General features: G+C 41.7%; 2 protein-coding genes across 5 annotated transcripts; one reads left to right on the top strand and one right to left on the bottom strand.

The window, feature by feature from the left end:
• Window positions 1–74: 74 nt before the first annotated feature.
• LOC310861464 (protein phosphatase 1 regulatory subunit 3A) lies at window positions 75–11,552 on the bottom strand. 3 transcript variants are annotated; one of them, XM_083768909.1, is made up of 5 exons: window positions 10,509–11,552; window positions 6,302–6,348; window positions 6,042–6,127; window positions 4,990–5,016; window positions 3,006–3,143 (listed from the first exon to the last, which is right to left on the bottom strand). In XM_083768909.1, exons 1-4 carry the CDS (start codon window positions 11,336–11,338, stop codon window positions 4,990–4,992), a joined length of 990 nt encoding a protein of 329 aa, XP_083625035.1. In that variant the 5' UTR covers window positions 11,339–11,552; the 3' UTR covers window positions 3,006–3,143. The 3 variants fall into 3 exon arrangements, with proteins under 3 accessions (XP_083625034.1, XP_083625033.1, XP_083625035.1); XM_083768908.1 differs by lacking the exon at window positions 4,990–5,016 and having other exon boundaries at window positions 75–3,143; XM_083768907.1 differs by lacking the exon at window positions 4,990–5,016 and having other exon boundaries at window positions 75–3,143; window positions 6,036–6,127.
• A 1,985-nt stretch (window positions 11,553–13,537) lies between these two features.
• Window positions 13,538–21,157, top strand: tspy (testis specific protein Y-linked). 2 transcript variants are annotated; one of them, XM_083768925.1, is made up of 8 exons: window positions 13,538–15,104; window positions 15,316–15,393; window positions 15,654–15,765; window positions 16,544–16,698; window positions 16,923–16,999; window positions 17,217–17,380; window positions 18,421–18,465; window positions 19,566–21,157. In XM_083768925.1, the coding sequence occupies exons 1-8, from the start codon at window positions 13,983–13,985 to the stop codon at window positions 19,718–19,720; spliced, it is 1,908 nt and encodes a 635-aa protein (XP_083625051.1). In that variant the 5' UTR covers window positions 13,538–13,982; the 3' UTR covers window positions 19,721–21,157. The 2 variants fall into 2 exon arrangements, with proteins under 2 accessions (XP_083625051.1, XP_083625052.1); XM_083768926.1 differs by lacking the exon at window positions 18,421–18,465.
• Window positions 21,158–23,471: the final 2,314 nt, after the last annotated feature.

Below are 23,471 nucleotides of genomic sequence, written 5' to 3' on the forward strand. Positions count from 1 at the left end.
GAAGCACATTTCTCAAAGTGTGTAGTTAAAGGAAGACTGCAAAATGAAGACAAGTAGATCTGCAGAATGTTAGACTTTGTATTTTATGGCAATGCACTGCAAAAACTATACATCACGTGACGTCCCACGTCAATCAATGTGTGAGGTTGCTACACAAGCTGCAGGTTGGATCTGCTGTACATTTGTGAAACATCTAGTTTACAATGTTAACAAGAACAGGCACTCGGGTCCAGCTATACTACAACACAGTTTATTGAATATAAGTGTCAGTACACATGACTTCTCTAATGTTGATATCTACAGTATAGAGCATCATACAAGTCTTTTATTTGTTTTTGTAATTCTCCTGCAGGACATGTTCACAGTGTTGGGACAACTGATGTTCAGGAGGCAGAGAACCACACCTGTTCAGGACGACTCCCTGCATGCCATTCACAGGCGTAATTGGCCCAACCCAAACATCCCAGAAGCCATTGTGCTTTTAGAATCCCTCTCCACCACCCCCTTTCATCTAGTTTTGCACCTACATGTATTCCTCTGCCCTCTCCTCATCTTCCTCTCTATCCCCCCCCTCTCTCTCTCTGTGTCTCTCTCAAGATGCCTAGGTGTCTCCATCCACCATCTAAGTATAGCCTCCATACCCAGGCTTTTATCGTTTGCATTAATCTCAGTGATGTTGTGACGACAGGGTCAGCAACCCTCACAGAACATCCTCAATCCACCTCTCACTGCTTTCAGTAAACAACGCTGCATCCTTGCTGATGGTGTGGTTCTCTGACTAGTGAACTAAACAAATATATATCAGTTATTAGAGGTTACTAGCAGAACCATGTGTGTGTGTGTGTGTGTGTGTGTGTGTGTGTGTGTGTGTGTGTGTGCCGTGCGCGTGTGTGCGTGTGTAAACAAACGTTTTTTTTTAATAGTAAATCTATTTTGAAAAAATCTCCTACGAGGAGTTAAGAATGAACTCAAGTGCACTTGAGTGCTGATTGTTATTTTGTATTTTACTCCAGTAGAATTTAATTTCCAATATTACATAAACAATACAGCAATTGCAAAACAACTGCAACAGTATTTGTTATATTACTGCACTGAACAAATGCTTTTGTTGGCCTATTATCTTCATCATAATAGTTTTTAAATAATAAGAATAATTTGGCAATGCATAAAGTAACTCCTACTACTGGTATTCACAATAATGTTCGGATGTTCCATATCATATTGTCTATCCATGAACATATATATATTTACACACTCACACAAGCACACACAGAAATTGCGTCAGCAGTTAATGTGCTTCTAACTTATTTGCTCATTTTTGGAATCATGAAAAGGCACTTAAATGGAAGAACAGAGTTTAGGTCAATGTAGGAAAACTGTAACATAATCGCTAGTATAGCGAGTAAGCCGGCAGCGCCCAGGAATACAATAGATGGTATCCAATTCCTCCACCTCCGACCACACACAGGTTGGAGGTTTAATGGCTTGGCAGCTTCTGACATGGTGATTGGTAGGTTCTCTGGTAATATTTCTGGTGAATCCTGATGAGAGTCTTCCTTCTCTCTTTCAGCTTCACTTTCTAGACTCTCTGCAGCAGAAAAGAAGATGGTGGACGGAGTCTTTTCCTCGTGCCATGCAGCCCTGTGTCGCAGGGCTACCTCGTCCTTCCCCACAGAAACATCATGGAGGAATGGAGGAACCTCAGAAATGCACCCTGGGTGGGATACGTGTTGTTCCTCATCACTCTCCAGGTTCATCACATCGTCTGGCTGCAAACCCTCATATTGTTCTTCTGACTCCAGGACCGTACTGACCTCTGAGGTCAGAGAAGGCTTGGGTGTTTCCGTAGGTTTTCTGCTTTGGGTCACAGTGGATGGCTCTTCATCTGTGGTTTGTGGTGTTGTGGATGACGCACAGGGTGGCCGTTCATCGAGTGTCACATTGGCAGTGAGCAGTGTGTCAGCATCTGATGGTAAGAGAGTGTCTCCCAAAGCTAAGGAGATGTTGAGTGCTTCCATTGATTCTGTCTGTGGGCCACTGTCTTCCGTCCTTAAGAGCTGAGCATCAGACTCAACATCCACATCTAACATCTGCTCCTGAGGAGGTTGGGACATGAACTGAGCATCAGTCTCAACATCCACATGATCTAACATCTGCTCCTGAGGAGGTTGGGACATGAACTGAGCATCAGTCTCAACATCCACATGATCTAACATCTGCTCCTGAGGAGGTTGGGACATGAACTGAGCATCAGTCTCAACATCCACATGATCTAACATCTGCTCCTGAGGAGGTTGGGACATGAACTGATCATCAAACTCAACATCCACATGATCTAACATCTGCTCCTGAGGAGGTTGGGACATGAACTGAGCATCAGTCTCAACATCCACATGATCTAACATCTGCTCCTGAGGAGGTTGGGACATGAACTGAGCATCAGTCTCAACATCCACATGATCTAACATCTGCTCCCGAGGAGGTTGGGACATGTCTGTTTGGAGGCTATCTTTAGTCTCGCACTCACAGAGGTCTGATCCTGAACGATCCTCTGAAGAATGTAATGTAGAATCCGGAGGCCTGTCTTCTGTGACAGGATCTTTAACCACTTGCTTGAGACTTTCGATCGTTTCCATGAAAACATGTTCTGCATCCACCTTTACATCCTCTGAGGCCGAAGGAAACAAGCTCCATTCGGCCGTGTTTTGATCTAAATGTGTGTAGGCTGGGATCTCGGTGACAGACGGGTTGGCAACAATGTCTGGTTGAGGGTTAGTGAGTGTGGAGAGCCCTATCTTCTCCTCTGTGGCTGAATGGGTGCTACATTCATCTAGGTGTACTGGGTCAGAGGTTGAAACAGGGAGCGGTGTGCAGAGATGAGTGTCTGTGAGTTGCTCCGAGGTTTCGTTAACTAATTCACTTTGGGGTTTGTGCAAATTCCCTGGCTCATTTGGCTGAATGGGTTTGCTGGCTTGGTATATGATGGACGACTTGTCATCAGAAGGATGCTGTGACGTGGTTTCAGAAGACACACAAGGTGATTTTTGTTCACCTAAGGAGACAGTGGTAGTGGACGACGGTGTATCATCAACTGATGGAGGCTCTGGGTGGTGTGGGAGTCGGGAACTAGATGAGGTGTCTGTCTGTGAAAAGAATAAGGTCAGAGCCATGAGAGTATCAACACAAAGAGGAAAGGTTATTTTATATGCCGAAAGTACATGCAGACAAAGAAAAAGCATTGTAATGCATCGTAATGCTTTTTCTGTGAGGTTCATGCCAACAATGTAATTATGAAGAGATACAAACCACTAGAGAACTGAACTGAGAATGTCTGATTTTTAAATCAGAAATTCAGCATACTGATAAATCAACTTTATCCTTTTTTTTCTCCCGCCCCCCAACTTTCATCTTTTTATTGAATTTCTGATTTCCAGTTTGATGTGATATACATGGCACTGAACCAAACATTTTTTTTGCCAAAATGATGGTGCCTGTACTACAATAATCCTAGTTTCTGCATGAGCTGTGCAACACAAAAACCACTCTCTCCCTAATTATATTTCATATTTGTGACGATGTAAATGTTTCACCAAAACGTGATTTGCCACTCAAATCATAAAAATCAATTATAACAATAGATTGTATATGATGTTAGGCCTAAAGCTACAATCCAAATCCAAGTTTAGCCTTCCTTTCCCAGCAGATGATCTAGTGCATATATGTCAAACTCAAGGCCCGGGGGCCAAATCAGGCCCGTGAATGAATTATCTTTGGCCCGCGGGATGATATTTAATTTGTCACGTATCGAGGGCCCACAAGCGCAAGCATGTGTCTTCTCTTCACTATTGATCAGCAGTGAAAGTATATACTATATACTTGTGGTCAACTTTCAGCTACCCCTCTCCCCAAAAATGCCCTGTGTGTTGAATCACAGTCCGGCCCTCGACTTGTACCAATTTATTTATTTTGGCACACTGTGTATTTGAGTTTGACATCCCTGATCTAGTGCATCTAATGTTCAAACTGGTGCACCATCAACTTCAAATAATTTTATTGACATTGACAACCACTAGGTTATACTACTGCAGATGTATTAGCTATATTTCATTGACATATTCTACCATAAGGATTTGGTAGATAACATTGTATTAATTTAAATAAGTCCTGGATTGTAGCTTTAACCATGCCAACATTTTGTTTGAGACTCGAGTCGATGAAATAGACATCACATATAGACATTAAGTGAAACACAAACAATATGAACAAAACATCAACCTTTGCAATAAAACCTCCAACTATAATCAAATAAAAGTAACTCCTTCCACTTTGATTAGGTTATATTAGGGAGAGGGACTGACTCCTCTACAACTAGGGGCCGATTCATACTCATACTATTTTACCGCTGTTTCGGCGCTGTAGTGCCGAGTAGCGCCGAGTAGCACCGAAGAGCCGACTTTAGGACGGTACCCCCCCCCCCCCCCCCGTCACATTGTAGGCTCCGACCCGACTTTTATTCGGTTCTAGAATAGGAGTATGAATCGGCCCTAACAACAACAATGAAACAAACAAAAATTAGAATGAACGCGTTGTTAGCTTGGAAGTTCTTGGCGGCAAGCGACAATTTATCTGAAGTACAAATGAGTCACTTGAATATCATAATATCGTGAAATCAAATTAAATAGGACCACAATTATGAGTAATTAACCACTTGAACCATAGTGTCTATCCTGGGTCGAACATTCTGGGAAATAGCACATCCCCAAGCTCACAACACATCGTGTTGCAATGTGTTTGTAGATTGGATATATCTTAGTGTATAGCGAAAACAGGAGGAGGCCTATTATAGAGCCCTGGGGGACTCAGAGCAACTAAGTATATACGGTTTAAGTGGTTAAGTAAATGGTGAAAGTGACAAGAATACTGGGCATGCCACTGTAATTATATGAATAATATGAAAGTCATGCAGTCAACGGTGCAGCCAGACATTACCTAAGTTGTTGCTGAAGCTTCAATGAGCTGTGAACAATATAACCAATCAAGCCAATGACAGGTAAACAAATGGACGATTAGATTGTTTTCCCTATTATAAAGATGTATTATTATTATTATTATTATTATTATTATGCTGCATAATTAGTCTTTATTAGACATATGATTTTCATAAAGGTATATTACACTCAGCATGTATGACGGTTAAAATGTATTGTACCGCATGCAAATTAAAATTACCGGTACTTTGAAATCATCCAACTAGCAATTTACTGAAGGTGGTTCCTCTGCTGGCAGGTAAGCCATTCATTTCTTGAGTAGAATGAGAGTTTGTAGTCCTAAAACTCTTAAAAGAAAACCTGAATGCAAAAAATCTGTTAGAAATCTCCCTGTAGGCCTAGGATGACAGGAATAGACTTGAATAATTAATGAAAGAATTGTCCTCATTCAGGGTCATCCTTTTCATTTAGGTTTTAATGGCAGTCAAACATTTTGGCATTTCACATTTCTGTGAATTTTTTATCTCGTCAGTTCTGATGACAGACACAGTAAACAAACTGTGTGCTATCTATCTCATGAATTGCCATCTTGGTTGTGTTTGTTGTGTGTACATATATGTGTCATTACACATACTGCGGACAAGTGCTATCGCAGGTTTAATTTTCTGTACATTCTGTATTTTATGTACAGACTTTGTACCGGAGGCTCTGTACAAAAATGGAAGCAACAATCAATTACATTTGTTGTTCCTCATCAAAACTGTCCATGGTACATTAATGACAGAATGCGGAATCCAGGAGTGCATCACCATGTGTCTGTTTTGTTCTTATTGACCTACCCTAGAAATACAAAGTTTGTGTACAGTTGGATTATGCTATAGCTTTTATGCCTCATTCAGGTGTAACTCACGGGGGTCCGAACACGAAGACACTTGGCTCATTCACTATTAATGTTCTCCCCTGTCATCCTAAAAAAGAAAAACGTGCTCCCTGTAGCACTCATGGCAAACATGAAAAGCACATCTGTATTGGTCCATCATATTATACCTTTACCTCTATGTCAATCTCGGGTGGTGGTACAAAGATTGGGCAGATGGTCTTAGTCCTGAAATCATCTGAACTGGATGGCCCTGGGAGATCTGTAAATTTAAAGTACAAAATATTTTGGAATGATAGTTTGTGCAGTGCAGTGCAGTACAGAACTACATTTGTAATATATTTCCATTTACAAATATAAAATTGTATGAAAGAAACACCATGCAACACCATCATATTTGATTACATTTAATGTTATATTAGAAGTCATTTTGTACCTTCATCATCCCCGTTGCGGTTTATCTCAAAATTGAAATCGTCAGTGCTGAAAAAGAAGTAACATTCTTATTAGAATATCTTATAGAAGGAAAAGAACACTCATTGGGCTAAAAATGGCCATAGCCACATGCCCAAATGTGCTGACATCACATTTGTGATGACGGCTATGGCCATTTTTAGCAAAACTAATGCTTGGAAAGGATTCAGCATCATGAAAACCCCCTAGTTTAATAATTATTAATTATTATTTACAATTTGTTGTTAATAAAAAAAAATCTAGTTTTATGTTGTATTTAATTGTTATTATAATTATTACTATATTTTTAAATTTTTTGTCAATGGTGGTGCTGGGGTCTGGGAGTAGGATTTTAAAAATTAGGCAAGGGGGCAAGCCAATGATTGTAGTTGACAAAGAATTTGAATTATGTTTTATGTACAATTTTGTATTCCTGTACCTGTCCCTTTCATCTTAAAATGAAATAAAAATGTATATGTATGTATGTTGATGGTATGGTCACATATTATGCCAATTATGAAAATTGCTCAATATATGCAAGTTAGCATCCGGCAGTTTCTAGATGCTGGGGTCCCATAGTAACCTGACGCTTTTTGGATCTGGCAGCGTCAGGTTAGTCCCATAGTCCATACTCAACATTTCTAACATAGAAATTTGGGTACTCAACATGCCTGGGTTCACATTCTGGCACGTTGCCTATTTAAAGGTTGGGCATAAAGTCTCACAAACAGCTGGTATTTAAGAAGCCTAATAGCACAATAATAACACTGGTGCAGTAGAGTGAATATAATTCCCACAGGTGATAAACATTCATAAATAGGAGTGTCGGGTGGTTCGGGCTGACCTAGGGCGTGGGTAGAATCTAATAAAAAATTGGCTGAGCGTGGAATGTGATGATGTATGATGATAAGAGCTGCGCCCCTCACTTCACACAAGGGTGATTTTTATTTTCAGTCATCAATGTTTATATAGCTCATTGTGTCTATTGTGTAGCTTTTTTCTTTTGGGGCTTGACCCCGTCTTAGCTATTTTTCAATAGAAGTGCAGATAGACCAACTACAACCTCTCTCAAGCCTCTCTGACTTACATACTTACATACAAATCTTATTTTATTAACATACCCTATCATACAGATTGAGCGAAATAACGTTTTATTCACTAAAAAAAGTCACAGACCTTAACACCTGTGTAATTTCCTCGTTTATAATAAGCATTTAGTTTCTAGCATGAGGCCTTGAATTGATACTGGGAGAAGACATGTAATAATCAGAAATAAAACACAGGATTGTCTAGAAATGCCTTTCACACATACTTCATTAATGTAAGACGGAAGAAGCGTTGGCAGTTATACTCCAAAAGGTTGCCAACCGAACTCAAGACCAAGATGATGATCAGCATGTGATAAGAGATACATACGTAAATAGATCTCTGAATAGTCACCAACCATGGTCCTGAGGTTCGCAGGGCGTATTGCACTTTCAGTTTCAGGGTACATTGTGTACAGTGCAGCAGTGGCTCTAACCTTTTGAGTGACACAAGCACGATCCTCTAACTGTTAGAGGGTCGTGCTTGTGGCACTCAAAAGTCAGCGAACAACTGTGGTTGAACTGGGAAGCTCTGAGGTGTGAGTGTGTCACTATGTCTGTAACAGTGTGAAGGAAAGCGTTGCTGAAAAAGAGCATTAATGCTCAACAAACCTTACCTGGATAAATAATAATAATAATAATAAACCATGTGGATCTCAGGATCCATGTGTGAATTACATGGCTCCAATGTAGATCTCAGACTTAATGGCCAGCGTGTGACTTCAGTCATAGATGACATATCTATGATTTAGGTTATGACTCCAAATATGGGCAAGTTTTCAGCCTGATCAGAGCCCGACTTACTTCCATTATTAGGTTTAATAATTAAGGTAGGGTAAAAGGTATATAACATACACATTTTTCACATACTATGTGAACATTTTGTAAAGGTACAGGCAGTGTTCTCAAGAAATGTTGCACAATGTCGCTGGTTTTCAAGGTTAGTTATGTCTTGTCTACCAGAAATGTACATACATACCTGTGTATACTGACAAGACATTGGCTAAATGAATACAATTTAGGCTAACCACCAAAGAGGATTTTCTTCTGGGTATATGACTATGGCCTCATTTTATTGATGTTTCCTTAAACCATCGACCGTACATTATGTAATTACATCTGCTGCTATTTTTACAGTCTCATCCCACTGTTATCTTTACCACACACATTACAGTATGTATGCAGCATGCATGTTATGTATGTTTCACACTGCCATGTTGATATGTTTCTATGATAGTAGTGTCTACTAGTGTGTTTAGGGTCTGTGCTCCCCCATCGCCAATATTTCAATCAATGGCTCACCCTTAGCAACCCATCTAGCTCCTCTGTTGTTTATGAAGACCCAAAGAAGACCCAGATCAACTAAATCAGTTTGTATTCTGGACGCTCAAAGATCCGGTCCTTTTATAGGTCTTCAAGCTTGGGGGTTTAGTTTGAACCCTCTAGTCTATTCATCATGTGAGTTGACTTGACACACCCAAACAGTAGATTATGCTTTTAAAATCTTCCTCTCAGTTTAACCACTTAAAACCTATGTAATTGGTTGACCGATCGGAATCCCCCAGAAGTCTATACTAGGGTCGCCTCCTTTTTCCTCTCTACACTACGTATCTTTGCAGAAAATATCCGATCTACAAGCTCAAAACATGGCACTTTGCAACACGTTGTGTGAGCTTGTAGATCGGGGTTTTCCCCTGAATGTTCGCCCCCGAATAGGGACACTTTAGTATACTATAGTTTGTGTGGTTAATGCCCTATCATGGGAGTGAGCAAAGGTCAGTATACTGACCTGACAAAGATCTGTCAAGATCGAAACGTTGTTTATTTATTCAATAAAGTAATTATTTACCAAAAGAATGGTGTGCGGGCCCTACCTCCTTCCATAATTGCCTTATTGGCCCTGCACCCACTGTCGAGGTGCGTGTAAATAGGTATGCTCTGACTTTGTCAAACTATTCCATTGAAATTGGACTGGTCTGACTGATGTCAGCTTTAGTTTCTCTATGTCCAGGGATGGAAAAGGTCAAGGGTAGAATAAGTCTTTGGTGCATGAAAATGACACCTGCCCTTTTCCTATTTCTGCTCCCCCCCTCCACACAGGCACACACACACACACACACACACACACACACACACACACACACACACACACACACACACACACACACACACACACACACACACACACACCACTGGATGACTGGTATTCTGGGAGGGGTGTGTACTTGCTCCCTTGCAAAATCTGAAGACTCAAGATATCCTATCCTATATGTTATCTCTCTAGTCACAACAGACTGCTCTTTGACATTTTAAACGTATGACCTCTTACTCCATAAATTACCTCCAGACTGAACCACAGTCAAAATCAAGCTGGACACCCAGTATGTGGCTTATTATAGGCCCTTAAAGCCCTCAACAAAACGCTGTCTTCTATCCATTCCTGGCAGCTCTGTATCTTACAGTAGCTTTAATGTTTGGGGCCTTAAGTCTAGGCTTATTGTTTGGTGGTGTCAGAAATCATATAATACTTAACAAGAAAAGCAGAACACACCATGAATAGAACTGTGTCCAGTAAACTGCAGATGTGGCCTAGCTGTAATCATCACGGGAGCAACAGGCTTACAACAGAAAGATACCTTCCCCATCTTATATTTTCCGATTGATGAAAAGGATAGATATTTGGTGACAAGCCTGTAAAATATGTCTGCTCTTAACAGGCTATCCATCATTATAACTTCTGCTTTTTAAGGCCTAATTTTATTGTTATTATCCTTCAACCATGCACCTTATCTATGATATATTACATCTACTGCTATTTTTAACAGCCTTGCCCCCTGCCATCTTAACAACAACCTTGCACAGTATGTACGTACACAGTAGGCCATACATGCTTGCAGCCTTGCACCTATTATTTATTTCACACCCCCTTATTTATATCTGACCTGTTTTAGGTTTCTGTCTCTCTATTTCTTTCCACCTTTCTTGAAACGGCAGTGATGAGATGTGAGAGAATTTCACCCACTTTTGTTTGAATACACCTAAACCTGACACCTGTGTGTGATGTGAAAATAAAGTTGCAGTTGCAGGACAGGACAGAATATTTACCTGTAGTCTTTTGGTGGCTTCAAGATGCCTCTTACTTCTCGCAGGTCAGACTTATCGTGAGACGAAATGTCATCATAAGACAGGAGAAGAGTCACTACATAATTGCAATTAGAGTTATTAGCCCAGTAATCACCTTCAGAGGTTTCATAACGAACCACAAACTCAATGCGGGAGCCGTGCGTGTTATACGGTGGTGCAAAAGACATCTTGAAAGAAAACTTATCAGTGTTAGCTTCGTGAGAACCCTGGACATAATCAGCTGGGTAATCAAAATAAGAAGCCCAATTATCCATGGTTGATCTAATGTAAACCGCTTTGTTGAAAGAAACGTTAAGGACACGGATGATCCCGGTGAAGGCAAGTGGATCGTCTTCATCCGGAGACAACAGCTCAACTTCCACCTTGTTCTTCATCACTGCCTTTTCCAGGTCGGCACTGGACTTAGCCATATATTCTGGCTTCACATTATAAATCGGCTCTTGTTGTAGTTTTCGGTACCGAGATTCCTCCTTTTCCCACTTCGCCTCGGCGTCCTCGTCATCCGAATCAAACTGATAAAATTCCTTTACCTCGACCAGATCTCCACCTGTTGTATCGGCGAAGGACACGCTCCTCTTGATCAGTCCAGCCTGCTGGATCCGCATGTACTCAATGGTCTCATCGTAGATGGACGCGCCGCGCCTTCTAGGTATCGGGGATGATCTCGGTATCAAACGGATGTTCTCCTGCTCCTCGCTGTCATCTTCATCCGAGTTTCCTTCCTCGGCTGCCCTGCCGTCTCTCACCGTCTTAAATAGACCCTCTTGGCTTGGGATGACTAAGAAAGACATATTTGCGCAGCGGTTCTTTCTCGGTGAAGCTGTGGCAATTGATGTGTCGTGCTGGTGCCGGGTGCGTGCGCTCAGAATAGTAGGCTCTTCACCCACCGTACACCAGGCAGTCAGTTAAAGAACGTGCGTGCGGCGTTGCTTGTCACCCATGGGCGCTACGCCGCTACCTCCAGTACCTTGACGTTGACGCCGGCCAGTCGTTGTGATCCTCTGTCAGTCCCTCTGCTCTACATACATGACCTTAGTACGCACGTTACGCACCGCATTTTGGGCTGCAGACTGACTGTGCTACCTCTAATTTTAGCACTGACCCGCACGGCACGCTGCCTGTGGGCTGTGGCCCAAATGTGTCGTTTAAAGTTGGTATAACCCTTACCCCGGCCCCCATGTGTGTAGTTTGGTTCGGGCAGAAGGCTACACGCCCACTGCTCCACTATTTTATTATACGGGATGTTATATCACATTGTTGACGTTAGCCTGCAGTGTATCAGCAGCCACCATTAGTCTCAGAATAATGTTGGCATTTATCTCATTGATCATTCGATCATTTAGATTTAATGCAATCAATGCACATTATTTTACCATTATTAGACCTTTTTCCACGGCAACCATATTGACATAAATTGCCTGCCTATACAGCTCTAATATTGTTATTACTTCCTTAAGTTTCTTCACAATCACAGATGTTATACTAGCATACCCGGCCGCGTAGTCCTACTAATTGGGCTCAAATGGAACAGCTTAATTAATTAGTAATTAAACTATATAGGTAAAATGAACAACTATGAAATAACTATTAGGCATTAATCCTGTAGTATATTCCTATTTACAGCAATCCCAACAGCCAAGACATGAAGCGCAATCTAATATTTCTCTCTCTCTCTCTGGCCACGGCCATGGTAGCCTATTATAGTGGGCAGAGGGCATGTAACAGGCACTCTCCCATTTCCCTTCGGAGGTTACTTGAGTTGATGGTGCACTGCATATTATGTTCACATTTAGTTGTGAATAAAGGTGTTGCTGACTTGCTGTGTCTCTCACTCAAACAGTCACTATGAGAAATGAAGCAAAATGTATGCCGAGAAAAATAATGAATGATTGGTGGAGAGAGTTTGCGCGGTCTGCTTTAACCAATCGGAGAAATATTTAAGCTCACTATACGGTCCTGCACTGGTCTAGATTCCATAGCCCAGAGGGACAGTTATAGTTGCGTTATTATTGGATGGTTGGTTACCAGGGCATAAAGCTACTTTCTGGACCCACCAGTAGGCCGCCCTATACTGTATCTTTGAACAGATTCACAGTTTGTGAGAGCCAACTCGATTTTATTATGGAGGACATGCATGATTAATACTAGGCCTACCAACTTAACACTAACCGAAAAAACTACAAAAACAGAGCAACTTGGGATACAGACAGTAATGGCACAATTCGAAAACAGAGCAACTTGGGATACAGACAGTAATGACACGATTCACAAATATTCAATTTTTTCATGCATCAATTTAACGGCACTGAAAGTGAAACTGTGAAACCCTATAGGCCTATAGAAAGAGGACGTGACCATCTTGATGCCCATTGAATTCAATGGAAGGAGGGGGGTATCTTCACCAAATAGATGATCTAAAATCAGCCCGAAACCCATCCCGTGGCCGTGTGGCTATTTCACTTAGATCTATTTTCCCAAAATATTTGCCACTGTGTTCACTGTTTTTTGTTCAAAGAAGTGTTAAATAGCTCTATATTAGGATAGTAATCATTGTAATGTTAGTTCAGTATTAAACAAGGCAAGGGTCTCCGCTTCAGCTCACAGCTCTATAAGTGATCAGAAAATGTATTTTCAGGTCGGGACTCTGGATAGTGGATACCAATCAGGAGAGAGAACTCACCCAAGATTATAGCAGCATAATACAGGATAAATAATTGAAATATGATTGTATGAAACAAAATAACAGACCAAATTGGAACAGGTAAAATAGAAGCATAAATGGGTTCTCTCTCTGGATTGGATGAAAAAAAATGTTTTCTTTTCACCCCTGTAACACCGTGGTGTGCAGCAATAGTAAACCCCTTTAAAATGACAATCACTTGTAATATCACTTTATTTGTCTTTACTAAAGTTTATACACTGTCGTTCGTCAATGAATCCTCGACAACGAACTAGCCAATCAGAACGCGTCTATTCGGGCTATGGGATACTAACTCTACCAATAGCAAACTGAGGGAGAGCGCAAAATATAAACAAACGGGGATTGTAAACAGCGTCTTACTGCAGTTGCCAATTTCGTCACATTATTTATTATTTTTTTGCAAAGTGTTCCTCGCTGGGATTTAAACTGATAAATTAGATTCATCTTTGAATCGAAGAACACACAGTGAGTAACATTAGCTGTGAGATAGCGCCGCTAGCCTAGCGGTGCTAACGTAAGCCACAGCTTGCTAAGTGGCTAAGCTAGGCCTCGCAAAACAAGGACTTCCTGTTCTATCTAAATTAAATGGCGTAAATCCAAATTTGACTTGAGGAAACAGTTGCAATAATCAACTAGTTGGTGCGCTGTGGGTCGACAGTATTCTTAAATAGTACGTGTACTGTTTTAGTGGCGCTAACTGGTTACCTAGCTGGTTAGCTTATTTTGGGACTAGCATGAGTAAAGTGACGGACTGCAAGCGGTCCGCAGATTCTGCGTCCAGGAAACGACGCCAGTCCTCCGAGCAAGATGAGAGCGCTTCCAATACCCCTCGCAAGTTGACCAAAGTCGGCAACGCGAGGAACGAGACCCCCTCCACGTCTTCACAGAGCCAAAAGAACGGCGACGCCGGAAAACCAGAAGAACCTGCAGGGAAGCAGGCTGCGGAGCATCGCGAGGAAGAAGCGGGAGATGTGAAAACAGCCACGGGCAAAGAGAACAGCAGCAGCAACGGTGCCTCAACTTCAACTACCAACAGTTCAGTGAGGCAGGATGGTCCTGAGTCAGTGAGGCAGGATGGTCCTGAGTCAGTGAGGCAGGATGGTCCTGAGTCAGTGAGGCAGGATGGTCCTGAGTCAGTGAGGCAGGATGGTCCTGAGTCAGTGTCCGTGAGGCAGGATGGTCCTGAGTCAGTGAGGCAGGATGGTCCTGATGATGGCCCCAGCAGCAGGGTGACGCCGGCAGTGAAAGCCCAGGGCTCGGATGCTGCAAAAGCGGATGCAGAGGGAGAACATTGTCCGGCCTCAACCTCCCTTGACCACCAGTCTGACTCAGCAGCCATCGCGGCTGCAGAAGCACTCGCCAGCCTCACAGGTGGAAAGGGGAAGGCAGGTGAAGAGACTCCTTGCTCGTCTGAAAGAGCTGGACGGGACAGACCGGGGGGCAAAGTGAAGCGCTCAAACGAATCCTCCAAGGGAAGCTCTAAAACCCAGGCAGCCGCAGCAGATAGCTCCACATCAATTCACAGTATTGAACGAGAGGCTGCAGAAGACATTGGTGATGGAGACGATGGAGATGATTCTATACCTGGATCGTCCTCCACGCCGAGCTCCTCTTTTCCATCTGATAATGAAACCAACGACGGCTCAGAGTGTGCTATCGTCTCTGTTAAAATGGCCCCAGAGATCAGGCAGTCGGTGGCTCTTCTAGCCCAGGTACAGATGAGGCTGGAGGCGCTCGATAAAAAGAGTGCCAGACTTCACCAGCGGCTGGATTTGAAGATGAGTCGTCAGCAACGTCCACATCTGGACCAACGCAGCTCCATCACACAGTCCATTCCTGGCTTCTGGGTCACAGCCGTATCCTTAAATGTTCAATTAAATCTCCTGGTTACTCAAACCTTATTCTCCACATCTGTAGTATTAGGCTTCACACGCTATCTCATATATCTTGTCTATTTTCTCTCGCCGCTTAGTGTTGGTGTCATAATGAAACAGAAATACCATGTTTGTTGCACCTTTATTTTGATTTTACTTTACCCATTTATTTCCCTTAACTCGGATCCAACAGCTGTTGAACCACCCACATCTCTCGGCTCACATCGATGAGACCGATGAAGACGCTCTCAGCTACATGACCGACCTTGAGGTTAATAATTAAACCATTTAAAGGACCATGAAACACTAGGCTGATTTATAATATTTTGTATTTTTTTTATTTATTAATAATTTGATAAGCCTGCCATGTTTCTAAAGTCAGCTAGAAAACAAACATCTTGGCCTAGAGTTTCATCAGCTATATGTATTGTCAAATTGCGAAAATAGCTGAGCCCAAAAATGTACGGTGACGCCAGGTTGAAAATTTTTACTTTTTCATTTTTCCCCCATGAATGTTTTTTTTAATCTCAGATCGAGTCGTTCAAGGGCACCAAAGTGGGACATAGGATCCGTTTCCACTTCAAACGGAATCCGTATTTTCAGAACAACATCATCATGAAGGAGGTTCACCTCGGCATGGGAGGTGAGGGTTTATGCGTGGTCTACAGTCTCATAGGGCATTTACACCTCAGCCAAATACAGGTCATGTTCTACTTGGCAAAAGGTAACCTCGCCTCATCAGACTTTTCACCTCGGATGAAAGCCTGGTATTTGTTCCAAACTGGCCCGTGTGACGGACCAGGCCACGGATATTAAAAATATATACTGTATGGCGTCTATATCGTATATAATGGTTGAGTCCCACGGCCGCTTTTAACATTTGTCCGGTTAAATATAATCACTGTGTAAAGCAGTTGAAAGGAGGATTTTCAACGTCCATGAATCGTAATCCAGGATTCAGGAGAGCTGTCCTTGGTGGATCGTCTGCCATCCAAATTTCGGATTTAATTTGTGCCTTTGTACCGCGACGCTTCTGACGAAAGGTAAACGGTGTGTGCTTGTGCCAATGATACTAAAGTGTGTGGCAAACTCAGACTCTTAAAGTGAACGTGTATGGTGGCACTGGGAACTTCATAAATGCTAGCTGGCAATAAAATAATTAATATAAATGTGTCTTATGCAACAAATTTGATGTAATTACATTATTTTAACAATATTTATTTTTCATAATTTTAAGGGTTTTCAGTGGCTCCTAAATAAAAGCTTTGCTAATATCAACATTGGGTCCTCAGTTCAGTCCTATGTGAGAGACAAAAACTACAATCTGCCTGAATATTTATATATATACCCCAATTATGAGCCATAGGAACTCGCTCAAAGTATTGGGTGGTTAAACATCTCAATTGTTTTGTGTGTCTCAGGACCTCCTGTGTCGTTCTCGAACCCGATCCTGTGGCACCGTGGTCAGAACCTGACAGGCAACAATGAGCCCAGGAAGTCATCGCGTGGTGTCTACCAGACGTTCTTCAGCTGGTTCAGTGACCACAGCAATCCGGGCCGAGATGATATAGCACAGGTCAGCCTGACTGCATCCAGTTGCACGTGGTCTTATACGTCGATCTCATAGCCATAATAAAATCAATGTAAACATGTTACTGTGTAAGGCAGATAAAATCAACAATCAGAAATCAGATCAGACATCACATGTAGATCAGGCCATCGTGTGTCTTTTCCAGTCTACCGAAACATCTTGTAAAGAGCATGTTCATCCAAATAACTGACTACCGTGTCAATGTTTAGATCCTGAAGGATGATCTGTGGAGAGATCCTCTCAGATACTACCTGACTCCACTGTGGGAACCCAGGGAGAACGGCAGGTAAGGTTCTTTCAACTTGAAATTATAGAATCTGTTGCATGTGATCTACGGTAACTGCAAACAACCACTCTATTAGGATATACACAGGGTACCTGCAGGTGTTTTAATTCTCTCCAGGTTGCCCTGATTGAGCTAAGGCTTGTTTTTAAATGCAAGCAAAACAAAATTCATTTAAATTCAATTCTAGTCTAACTTTATTTTATGTTTGTCTCTTCAGCAGCAGCAGTGGGACCAGAGCACCTGACAACAGTAGCAGAGATGAGTGTGTGGTGATCTCAGACTCTGATGATGACGAGGAGCAGGATGAGGCTGATGAGGGCCACAGCCGGGAGGAGGAAGAGGACGGGGAAGATGAGGGGGAAGAGAGGGGACAAGACTCAGGTTAGCAGGCGTTGATGCTCCTATCTTAGATTCGATTTATATTTTATTCGTGTAATCCAACGGTACATTTTTAATATTGTCCTTGTCTAATTAAAATCAGGAAATTAAGGAAAATGGCCTCTTAACTGGTTCAGTCCACCCGACGTGCCCACACATCATAAGCAATCCAATCGACAGGTTGCAATGACGTGTGTACACGTCCTAGCGCATCTTCAATGATATAAAACGAGAGAAGAATTTTTTTTTTTTTTTTTTTGAGTTGGACTCCAAGGCCACCGTATGCTTCGCTCTTCGTTCATGCGTGGTCCGGTCACTTCCTAGTTTACCACTGCAGAAAGAATGCCTCGTCTCTCCTAATCTAGGCCGATAATATTGAAACGAGAGAAAAGTAAGCAAGCAAAAAAAAATCTCTGTTCTTTTCCGGAACAGAAGGGGGGGAGGGCTTTACAGAGTAAAAGTGGCCATGTCTTCCTGGCACCCCAGAGCTTCTATTTTGACGGAATTCCGGCGCTGGTTGTGTTAAAGCGACAACCTGGAAATTGTTTGAATTAATACATTGTTATTTTAAACAATGTGTTAATAAAATATAACTACGGTAGAAAGGTGCAATTTCCCGATGGTGGCCGGACCAGGACCCGAGGAATAATGTGATAGGAATTTGGAATATTGTCAAAGGCCATGCGACGTGCGATTCAAATGTTTGCTGATCGGATCTTGCGTTCGGTTGGAGGTAGTCTCCCGACTCTGGTCGTGTCGGACAGGCCACCTGCCGGTTGATGATCACAGTAATGTTATGTGATGCAGACTGCACCGTATAGGACGGTAGATGCAGTGCCATCTTTATTGTAGTTTAGACATCGCTGTACCTCTCCCCGTTAGGAGGGACATAAAACGTACAGATTGTAGCTTTGGTGGCAGCTGTTGTCAGATAATTCAATGTGTGTGGAATTCAGTGTTTGTTTGCAGTCTGCATCATGCGCTATGGCCTGTCATGTAAATGTCTGAGTAAACTGAATAGTCAGGTAATATGTCCTCCTCAGATGAAAGCCCAGAGGACGATGAGGCCGGACAGATTATGACTGATGGTAAGTTCACTAGTTGCCATGTTCTGTATTGAAATGGCATCAGATTGATCGTGGTCGACTTCTGCAGCAGGTTGTTGCGTGTAAGAGTCAAATCACCCCGCTGGACTGTTTAAACAGCTGGAGGATGCAGAACCTTGGGTGTGAAAACAATGTTTAGATAACGTGAACCTTAACCTTAGTCGTGACTGGTTGAAGTGGTGACATGAGGCTACTAACAAAACGAAACAAAAAGTGTGTGTGTGTGTGTGTGTGTGTGCGCGCGCGTGTGCGTGTGCATGCGTGCGTTAATGGCTCCACAGCGTTGCACAATGATGCGCACACTAGGAATGCCTAGTGTTAATGTTAACTGTATTATATCTTGTGCAGGACAAACCCTGATATTTCATTTTTATTTGTTTAACATTTTTATATATTTTTTATATTAGTATAACCCATTTAGTTAACTTTCATGTGTGTGATTACTTAGTCAGATGATAGGTGTTGAAAGTGAAAGTGGCGGTTTGTCTCTGTCTGCACTTACTGGCTGCTCACCGAATGGTTGTGAGTTTCACTTCCATGTTATCATGAGAGTAGGGGGGGGGGGGGAGAAAGGTCCAAAGTTTACCTGACGACAACTCATTTGAACTCGGTGCTTACACGTTCATTGAGTGCAAGCTTTATTTACTTTACAACAACCTGTTGACGATCGCTACTCATTTCCTGTTTGTGTCTGGCTCAAGGCCAGGTGTATTGAGTTAGAGTAGGACACGTATAGCACACCATGAATTAATTAATTAAAGTAGAATATGTGCATGCATATCCAATGGTATATTATTAGTTTAGCACTTTGAGATTTGTTAGCACTTTGAGATTTGTTTCAAATGTAAAGTGCGTTATAAATAAAATTTATTATTATTTAGTTGTTTTGAGTTTATTAGTTAATGGGGAAAATCCAACCCTATTCCGCTCTGATTAGGAGTGAAGTGATGCAGTTATGCCATTGTGCGTGTGTGCGTGCTGGGTGGAGATAAACTCACAAACCGCTGGACAGATCAATGCCAAATGTCTTGAAACTTGATTAACTTGTTGATGTTATAAGTCGTCTGGTTTCTTCTCCTCAGGCTCTGATGACAGAGAGGATGAAGATGAGGAAGATGAGAAGGATGAAGACGTGTACGTTGAAGAACTAGATGAGTCAATGGACCACAAAACCAGAGACCCCAATGACGATGAGGAGGATGTCGAAGTTGACGAAGAAGACGATAGCAAAGATTGAACATTTCTCCCCAAATTTACCTGTTTTTATGCATCAAAGCTCAGTAGTTTTCATTTTGTTTTTTTAATTGCAAGAAATGCTTAACATGAAAAAAATATCAGGGTTAATGATAATAATAATAATAATAATAAGCCAGAGCATCAATAATGTCACCTTTTTTATACATTTTCACTTGGTCAGGTTCACAAGCTTATTTACTCCATGTCTATCTGATGTGTAACATGCTTAAGCCTGAATTATACGCAGTTGCACACAGGTGTCACACACAGAAAATAGGTCTACAAGCTCACAACACAACACGCTGTGAGCTTGTAGATTTTATATTTTGCAGTGCGTAACACACTTGCGCGCAACTAAGAATAAGTCAGGCTTTACCCCACTGCCTTTGTGGGCATCAAATGTTCACAACGTGTCGAGCCTTGCCTTCGCTTTATCAGCGGACATTTCATCGTAAAACCTTTGTATTTTGTGTGTTCCATAATTGATTGTGACACGGTGAAGCGTGTTGCCGTTAAACTAATTTGAGATATCAACAGTACGTTTAAAATGCACTAAGTACTGAACCAAAACGTGCTCTCAGGGATGAACGTAGTGGTTGTCCTATATGGAAAACAAACTTTGTATTGATTTTGAAATGTAGTTTTTCTCCCCCCCACCCCCCCACCAACAGTAACACTTGGCTGTTTGTAAGGTAGGCGTAACTCTACTGTGACGTTTGGTAGAAACAAGGTAAATGTTTGATGTACTACCTGTGTTTTGCCCATGTACATCCCACGTCTTGCTGCACACCAACGTTTACCAATATTTACACATTTCTAATGATGTATTATACTGTATCTATTTAAATGAGTCAGTTAGCCGGTATCTAATCAACACATTGACCTGTTTGTGTGGTTACCAGGATTTGGTGATATGGTCCCAGTATATGTAGCTGACGACTTTTAATTTGTTATATTTTTAACTGAATAATATGTTGAGTTTGCATTTCTGAACTTATTCTTTGACAGTCTGACGTCTCGTGCATAAAAAGGGAGAGGTCAGTGTACATGGCTGTGTATAGTTGAAATATTGCAATATTCCACCAAAAAAACAACTTTTGATTGACTGGTAAAATGCATAGGAACAGTATGGGGTGCACTGTAACAGAACTTAGCTACTTCCTTTTCTTAGCAATTGACATGTAAATAATTAAACCTAGGCTTTTGGATAAGGCTATAGTTAACTGAACAACCGTGAATACATTTCTCAAGTAATCTGGACTTTTACATAAGATACGGAATCAGAAAGTTCTATTTTGTGTGCTGAATTTTATAGAAACACTGTAGTTTAAAAAATAATAATTCATTGTTTGCATTGTTTTGTTTGCTTTTTAAGATAAAGAGATGAAGATGATGTCCACCTTTTGAATCGGTCTAATAAAATGGCAAGTTATTTAAATTTGTCACATTTGTAAATTAAATTAGCAGTTATGCACTGTAGGCGTTGGGCAATAGTCATGCTTCTAGTAAACTGCAGAGCTGTATCTCACTCAGCCCAGAAGATGGCAGTATAATGTAGATCTTTGTTACAAGCTGTACTGTGATTTCCGTGCATGTCCTAGCACTTCCCTAGGGCACTTAAAGCTTTCTTTACTCCTGTGACTGTCGGCAGTAGGGAGCAAATTATTACTTAAAATTACATTCAAACAACTGATACTCAAGCCTGTTTTACTACTGATAACAAATTAAGAATGAGGTCGTTACTGAAACAACATTGTTATTGCATAATAGCTTGGCTACAACATGTTTATCTTGGCTAATCACTGCCACAAAGAATGTGTAAAATGCCACAGATACAATTAGCCTGTAAGGTAAATGTCATTCTACATTTCATCTTTGATATGCCATGGGTGTGTCGCACGATACCACTTTAGACAGTTTGCATGCACTCTTAGCACTGCAAATAGCCCCAGGGAAGGCATTTTTGGACAGGCCCAGGCAAAGAAACAACGGTGTTGATGCAATGGTACACTTAAACCCTTGATTCCACATTTAATGCACAGCTATAAATATTCCACTAGCAAAAACCTGTCATGCTGTAGTCCCAGCAGCTCACAGGCATGCAGCGAAGGATGGGCATAGATACTATTAATACTGGAAATGGAAACGGTACATATACCCCTTCAAATGTTTGTCATGTCCGAAGTGGTATTATTCAGCCGACTGAGTCAATATTATAACCACGTTACAGCGACAACAAACATGCTTTTATGATTATGAATTATTAATTCAGGAGGTTCCTTTGATATTGATCATGACAAACCGTGTAAAAATTGCTGAGACAACAAAGCAAGCCAGACTGTCTCTGGGTGTGTTTGTGGTCTTAAGGCTTTCTGGCGTAATTCAGACCACTGCAATCTTTCTCTGCAATGTTCTATTGCTTAATTTATGTTTTGTTGTACAATGACGTTGTGTGCCGAAAATACCAGATCTACAAGCTTACCAACACATTGCATCAGGTTTAACCTTGACACATAGTGTCCCAAATTTGGGGAGCGCATTCGTCGGAAATAGCAGATGCGTACAGGCTCACAATGCATCACTTTGAGAGCTTGTAGATCTGCTATTCTCAGCATAAAGATTTGGTGTTGAGGGAATGAAGGAGAGTACCTAGTATAGAGCCCTGCATGGTTAGATTACATACCTGGGGGCCCCACTGCCCAGGGGCCCTTGGGCTGGGGCATTCAGAAAGTCTGTACATTGGGGCTTAGTGAAATGAAATCATAAGCTTCCCAATGAATACAATTTCATTTTAGTTTTAGTCATATTTTAGTTATCTAAAATGTTTTACTTTTAGTCTAGTTTTTTAGTCGACTAAATATAAGATTTTAGTCGAATAAATCTACAGTTGATTTTGTTGACAAAAATGTATTTTGGTGGGCGTTGACATGGTGACACGTAATGCCTGAATTTAACTACAATCTATCTCAAACCCTCACCCTAACCCTAACCTCCCACGGGGCAGCACACCTAAACCTAACCTTAACCAATGACTAGTCTAAACTAAGTATGCACCCCATTTACACCTACTTGGTTTCAATCTGAAAATTTCCAGCATAACTAGTACATGACATTTTAGTCGTCATAGCTTAGTTTTTATTTAGTTTTTTCGTCAGTGAAAAAATTTAGTGGACAAAGAAATTTCGTCATAGTTTTAGTAAAAATCTACACTGCCCCAGAGGCAAATTCAAAGGAAACAAACAGCAGAGGGTGCTGTTTTTATCCTTTTTTTGGCAATGGGTTCCCAGATTGATACATGCAGTACAAGCCCCCTCCTACAGTATCTATGCCCTCCGGCCCTCCTATTCGACCCTTTTACCATGGTCCCTGGCCGTGCGGCAACAATGGTTGGACTATACCGCTCGAACTGCGCTGCTCCCGTGCTATACCTCATTTTCTGCCCTTACAACCCAAGTGGTGTGTTTGTGGGCCTACCCGACCTCATTCTGGGTAGCACGGGGTGGAGGTTCAAAGTTAATTGTCTCAGGGGCCCCCATGAGTCCCCTGAGGGACTTCGTTTAAATTGATAATAAAACGTTTTCGTCTTGTCGCAAATCTTCGGTATAAACTAGGCTTAAAGGTTTTGTTTTTCTGCTGGTTAGCAGACGGCTCATGGGATCCCCCAGTGTAAACTACACTCCCCTGCGTTAAGCTGACAATGCTACTGTACACAACATCCTCTTGTCATGCCAAGTCACTGTATATGATAATAT

The sequence above is a fragment of the Protomyctophum parallelum genome (assembly GCF_964188405.1).
Source record: "Protomyctophum parallelum genome assembly, chromosome: 7".
NCBI lineage: Eukaryota > Metazoa > Chordata > Actinopteri > Myctophiformes > Myctophidae > Protomyctophum > Protomyctophum parallelum.